The sequence below is a fragment of the Amaranthus tricolor genome, chromosome 12 (assembly GCF_026212465.1).
Source record: "Amaranthus tricolor cultivar Red isolate AtriRed21 chromosome 12, ASM2621246v1, whole genome shotgun sequence".
NCBI classification, from domain to species: Eukaryota; Viridiplantae; Streptophyta; class Magnoliopsida; order Caryophyllales; family Amaranthaceae; genus Amaranthus; species Amaranthus tricolor.
In genome coordinates, this window is record NC_080058.1 from 8,155,729 (window position 1) to 8,162,869 (window position 7,141).

Consider the following 7,141-nt stretch of genomic DNA (forward strand, 5'->3'; position numbering starts at 1 on the left):
AATAGATTTTCCTAGGATGGACCTAGTCTAGTCCCCGCTCATCTTTCATTATTAAGTTTCACTTTTTATTCTTGTTATTAGTTTAGTTCACCCACTAACCAACCTTCTATATAACCTTCCCACACCGAAGCTTTAGTCTAGTATCCCTTGTCCTTATGGTTCGACCACCGACTTACCGTTACACTCGTTGTAGTAGTATTAGGGTGATTATAAATATTGTTTGCATAACTTGGTTCTTAGTATTAACGACGTGGTAGAAACCTGTTATCACAGAGACACCCCAACAAAATGGTACGGTAGAGAGGAAACACAGACACCTTATTGAAACCGCAAGAGCTCTTCTTTTTCAGTCCAACCTCCCCAAATTATTTTGGGGGGAATGTGTTATATTTGCAACTTCTAGCTTGAATAACATTTTCACCCTATCAGAAACTTTTTGGGGTCACACCTAACAATGATCATTTAAGGACTTTTGGGTGTTTATGTTTTGTTTCTACTTTAAAACAAAGCAGATCTAAATTTGAGCCAAGAGCTGACCCATGTATATTTGTAGGCTACCCTTATGGGCAAAAGGCTTACAAAGTGTATAATAAGACAACTCAAAGATTCATGGTTTCAAGAGATATTATCTTTCATGAAAGAAATTTTTCTTATCATCAGATGAACACTTCGCAACTCTATTCCCTATTTTTTATTTACCTACTGAAACCTCACATGTATCAGATATGCATGATACATCTACTGATATTTTTACTACTGCTACAAGACAAGAAATTAATGCTAAAGCTGATATTCCATGTGGACCTATACACTATCCCATGCAACACAACATACCCACTATGACACTCCACCCACATGACACACCACCCCACTCCCCCATGATTACCAATACCATACTACCCAACACAAAAGGACAAAATAACCATGCAGAGACAACACGCCATCCCAAGAACATATACCCATTGACACGCCATCCCAAGACTACACTAGTTGTGAGGGACAGCCTATATGCACGCCTACAAGACTTCTTCACATGCCTAGTTCTTTAACACCTACACAATCTCCTATGTCAGACAAGAATCCTTCTACAAGGACCCTTGAAACTACACGCCAACCTACACCAAATTTTTATTAGTGACCAACATATTAATTCTACCTTCCGTAACATAGAAAATAGATCTGGCAATAATCATACATAAGAAGATAACATCACCGGGGAGCATATGGCAGAAAGTCAGTCCATCAAGTCTAATCTTCACCGCGTTTTCAGCATCAAAGACTTGGGTCGTCTTGATTACTTTCTTGGCCTTGAAGTGAGCTACACAGCTGAAGGAATTGTGCTCACCCAACAGAAGTTTACTAATGACCTTCTTCATGATTCCGGATTATGTTCTTTCAAAAAGGTTGTGACACCTCTCCTAGTAATCTCAAGCTTCAATCAGGGGGTTCCCCTCTTTATCATGATCCCACACATTATAGAAGTTTAGTTGGCAAACTAAATTTCCTCACTCATACTAGACCAGATCTTTCATTTACCGTACAAACTCTTAAGTCAACACATGCAAAACCCCACTAATTCACACTATTAGGCCCTTATTCATACACTAAATTATATAGCTCACACTTCAGGTCAGGGGATACTCCTTAAAGGAAGTCTTGAATTGAAACTACATGCCTCTTGTGATTCCGATTGGGAGGCTTGCTTGGATATCAGACGGTCGATCACCTGATATGTCATTCTTTTTGGTAGCTCACCAGTTTCTTGGAAGTCTAAGAAACAACACACAGTCTCCAAGTCTTCCTTCGAAGCAGAATATCGCGCCATGGCAGCCGTGGCTTCCGAAATCACATGACTAGTTCGACTTTTAGAGGAATTCGATGTTGATGATCTCCGGCCTGTTGCTCTAGCTTGTGATAACCAATCCACCATTTCCGTTGCACAAAATTCGGTGTTTCATCAAAGGACCAAACACATCGAGATAGACTACCACTTTACCGGGAAAAAATTATAGAAGGATTGATCACACTACAGTTCCTACCTAGCTCCCAGCAGCTTGCTGATGCCCTAACTAGAATCATTCCATCCACTCAGCTCAAGCCTATTCTGTCCATGCTCGAAATGGTTGACACCATCCCAAGCTTTGAAAGGGATGTTGAGAATGAATAATAGTGTGCTTTGCCACGTCATCAATTTCTGTTACTACATTCACTGTTTTGTTTAGCTAGAGTTATTTCCTTTGTCCACGTAGGATCTTGATTCTTGTGTCCTACTGTTTATATGATGTTTTGTGTACTCTTCATTACAGAATAATAATTCAGAAGTTCTTTTTTTGTTTCCTTCATCTTCTCTTATTGTATAATATCAATACATCTTCATCTTCATAATTCAATCTAAATCAAAACTCCAAATCTTTAACATAGGTTCCAAATAAGCCAAAGAAAACATCCCCTAAATCAGATTCAAGGGTGAATTTTTGGCGAAACTTGAAATTAGGGCTTACCGTTTTCGAAATCGAATCAGTAGAGATGTTCCAGATCCGATTGTGAAAATGAAAGAAAAACTGATGAAAGAAAAATCACTTACATTCGCAAAGATAATGGCGTAGAAGAATTAGCGAAATGGAGAAGAATTGTGAGATGTAGATGGAGAAAAATAGTCTAAATGGGTTTTTAATTGATGAAGATGGTTGAAGAGAAATGGGAGAGATGTTTAACAAAAATTTGAACCCAATTTGAAGATGTTTAACATCAGTCATGAAGATGTTTGTGGTTTGAATTAGCGAAAATGGGAAACTGCTTTAGCGTTTTGTAGATGATACGGTCATACTTCAAAATTTATTTTATTTTTTTAGCTAAGTTTTAGCCACCCTTATTGGTGTGGCTGAATTGATTATATATTTTTAGTTGATCTTTAGCCACGCTTATAAGTGTGGCTGAATTTATAACATTTTAACATTATTTAATTGACTTGTAGCTACGCTTATTAGTGAGACTATTATTCTCATGCTTAATAAGCGTACCTAAAATGCAAGAAGTGAGTGTAATTGCAAAAAAGTCTGTCACACTTAAATAAGCGTGCTTAAATAAAAGTGTAGCTACATGCCACAATTTTTATAGTGAGAGTAACGAACGAAAAAATAGAAACTAGGACATAATTAAAGATGTAACTCAAGGAAAATATCATTAGTCTAAGACATGAATCTATCGTCTCCCGTCGTCTTTAATTATTTCTATCCCTAGTTAGATCCTAAGAGAGGCGCACTTAAAATCTCATACTAGTAGTATATAGATTGGTATATGATTTCTACATTAATAATGTTCATGCAAGATACTTGGCGGCAAGATTAATACTTTGAGATAGAGTTATTCTATTTATTTTGAGGCTATACGAGGCTCTAAACCAAATTAGAATGCATTGTAGGGAGGCTAATAGATAGAGAGCAACACCTTAGTGCAAGGACAAATGCAATTTTGTTCATGCACATTATTTGGAGGAAAGCTTACTACTTTGTTCTAGGGTTATTGTATTTGTTTAGCCTTTAGGGGCTATATATAGGCTCTAAATTAGATATGAATATTTTAGGGAGGTTAATAGATGGAGATTAGGGTTGAGTGCCAAAAGAGTTGTCTTCTTGAATTTAAGTATCATTCCTATCAAAGATGGAAACTTTGTGCTTTATAGGTTGTTCTCAAAGCTTATGGTATGTTTTATTCAAGTTAATGTCTGTGAGGGAGGTGCCTAAGACACCTTATTAATTATCTTTGTGATCTTGATCTAGTTTTTTTCTCTATTATTTATTGACCATTATGAGGTCCTTAACCTTTTATTTCATCACTACCTGCCTAAAGAGTTAATTTCATCTTCCTTCACATATAGAGAATAAAAAACAAAAAATATATTTTTTACTTAGACTCATTATACACTGCAAAAAGAATTATTAGTAATTTTTAAATGATTTAAATATGACTATAGATTGAGGTCTCAAAATTAAATTAAAACCATTATTCATGTGCTTGTCAACTAAGTAGAAGATTCCTTGGTCTAAAAGGCACCTCAAGAAGGTACTTGTTGCCTTCATTAATTTATTATTCACACCAAAAAGATATTAAAAGTCTCCTTAAATAACTATATAAATAGTAGTGTTTTCCAAAGGGAGCAGCACATTTTGTTCCAAAGTTCAAAAATGACTAGTGACTTGGGAGATGAAGAGAGATTGGTAATATGCATAGGTGATGTCCATGGATACTACTCAAAGCTCAAAAATCTATGGTGCAATCTCAAATTTCAAACAAACCCATCTCAATTTAACAAAGCCTTAATCATATTTCTTGGAGATTATTGTGATAAGGGTCCAGATACAAATAAAGTGATCGATTTCCTAATTGATCTCCCTTCAAAATACCCGAATCAAAAGCATGTGTTTCTGTTAGGGAACCATGATTTCGGGTTTTCGGCCTTTCTAGGACTACTTCCACCACCTTGTGATGGGTCGGAGTTTAAGGAAGGATGGAAAGAGTATGATGAAAGTATTAAAGAGTTAGAAGGATGGTATTGTGGTGAAGGGTATGAGGATATGCATGTGCAAGGGAGAAGATGGGGTGGGAAGATCAAAATTAAGCTCAATCAAGCTACTGGCACTTATTTTAAGGGATCTGTTAATAGTTCTGGCCCTACTTTTGAGTCTTATGGAGTTCCTCATGGGTCTTTTGGTATGAATCAAATTTAACTTATTGTAAGGCAATAAGTTTGTCGTTAAATATGTTGAAAAATAACCAACATGTAATTTCACATTGAAAATATTTTTGAGAGGTTGACTTAACATATATACATGGTAGGCTACTCCTCTTAATATCAATTAGTTTTAAGAAGGAACCTCGTCAGGTTTAAGCAGAGTTAACTCACCTCTATGCGAATTTTATTGTGTATAAGCCCAAATGTATCGAAATTTGACTGATTTATTAATTGATTATTGTCTGTACAGATTTGAGAAATGCAGTGCCTGATGAGCACAAGAAGTTTCTTGCTAATTTGGTTTGGTTTCATGAAGAGGTAAAGTTAATTGAGTTTTCGACTATTGAAAAATTAACCTACGTGTTTAACTAACTACTTCGTCTATCACCAATTGGTTTTAGAATGGAACGTAATCAAGTTTGCGTGGAGTCAAATCTCCTCTTATAATCGACATCCCTATATTGTCGAACATTTTGCACATGTTTAGAACCGTACCACAGCTACACATTATTTCGTGTTGTATTGAATATTGATAAGTTGTAATACATAATTGATCAGGATAATGTTTGGGTTGAAAATGCGGAGGGCCGGAAGAAGTGTAAGCTGATAGCAGTGCATGCTGGAATTCATCGAGAAAAACCAGTGGTACAGCAACTAAAGCTCCTAAAATCTAAGGACACTTCCAAACCAGTGGTAGATTGTGTTCATGGGAGGGAAAACTTTCGGGATATGCCACAGGTATTTAATTAATTAATTCCACATTTATTCCATAAAAATTTACTCATATTTCATCTAAAATTGATCATAAAAATTTGATTTGGATCAGGAACTGAAAGAACATCCAACCATTGTAGTAAGTGGTCACCATGGAAGGCTTCATATAAATGATCTGAGACTTATAATTGACGAAATGGGTGGGCATGAACACAGGCCATTGGCTGCTATCATCCTCCCATCCATGAAAGTTATCCGTGATACTGATTGTTCTGATGAAAATAAGATTTGAGAATTGAGTGATGATCCATCTAATTGTTTCATGATTTAAATTTTGTATTGGGTTATGTAAAAAATAATATAATGTTGCATTTAAATAAGACTGGAGGAAGTGTACGGTGTTGGATGAACAACCATTGGTAACCTTTGTAGTTTGTAGTATAGGGATGAAGTTGATGTTTCATTTTACCTTTATCGTATTGGGATTTACCTTTTTCCTCCAACAAATAGAATTTATGCTTTGTTTTATATGAATCGAATCAAAATAGAACGCGTACGTGAGGGACTCGAAGAATATGATTCAGAACATCAGCATTACTTCATCTCTTTCATTAATATTCATCGTCAGAAATAGAATTTGAGATGTTTAATCACCATCGTTGTTAGCAGAAGTAATAGAGCAGAGATTAGAGTGGCTATAATTGGGAAATTGTAGAGTTCAATATTAAGAAGAGTGAAATTGATTATGAGTTTGAGAGGAATGAGATCAGGATGTGGTTTTTGAATTTATGGGCATGCTATTATAATTCCTATTTCCTATTGCTTGCTTGTCGGGGTGTGATCAGAATGAGGTTTTTGAATTTGAGGACACGCTTTTATTATTCCTATTTCCTATTGCTGGCTTGTCGAAGGGTGTTCTGTTTTTTAACATTAATAATCTCATTTTTAAAAGTTTGTTTTTCTTTTGATTATTTTTTAAAAACTTTGACTCAAATGTAGATTAATGATGAACAATTATATTATTGGCCTAAAGGTTGTTCATCCTCTTGGATGATTTCGTGATTATTTCGTTCTTTATAGTTGTGGTGTCTTCCCATTAGAGATAGATTTGCTTTCCCTCCCATTAGAGATAGATTTTATTTCGCGCTTGGTCTTTATATCCGTACTGACGCCCCTTCATTTTTGCCTCTTTCTATCGGCAAAGCATGGAAACGGGAGCGGGAATTTGCTAGCCTCCTTATCCAACCGTCTTAGATCTTTTCTTGTCCTTTGTCCTGAAATGCATGATCAGATGGTTATCAAAAATAAGGAATGTAAGCAAGAGCGTATATAAAGAAAGGAAGCTTTCACAAGATAAAATAGCTTACAATATTTGCCAAAAAAAAAGGTTTACAAGGCCAACAAATTGCAAGAAGAAACATATAATCAAGAAAAAGGACTAAGAATAAAGAATCAGAGTAACAAAAAGGGGCAAATTTGCTAAACTAGACATCTTTATAGATAATACTCGATCTCCCAGTTTGGCAAATGGCTAATAGCTAGTAGATAATTATAGTGGCTAATTTAACCAACTGATTTTATCAACTGGTTTAATCAGCTGATTTTATCAACTGGTTTAATCAGCTGATTTTAAACCAGATGCTATAAACAGCTTATTCGTATTAATAAGCTGTTTCAACCAGCTAATTCACCGAA

At 35.5% G+C, this 7,141-nt stretch overlaps 1 protein-coding gene across 1 annotated transcript; it reads left to right on the forward strand.

Annotated features, from left to right (window-relative positions):
• The first annotated feature begins 4,123 nt into the window (after positions 1-4,123).
• Positions 4,124-5,953, forward strand: LOC130828766 (tyrosine-protein phosphatase RLPH2-like). Its single transcript, XM_057694751.1, has 4 exons — positions 4,124-4,710; positions 4,983-5,050; positions 5,291-5,470; positions 5,559-5,953. The coding sequence occupies exons 1-4, from the start codon at positions 4,185-4,187 to the stop codon at positions 5,736-5,738; spliced, it is 954 nt and encodes a 317-aa protein (XP_057550734.1). The 5' UTR covers positions 4,124-4,184; the 3' UTR covers positions 5,739-5,953.
• Positions 5,954-7,141: the final 1,188 nt, after the last annotated feature.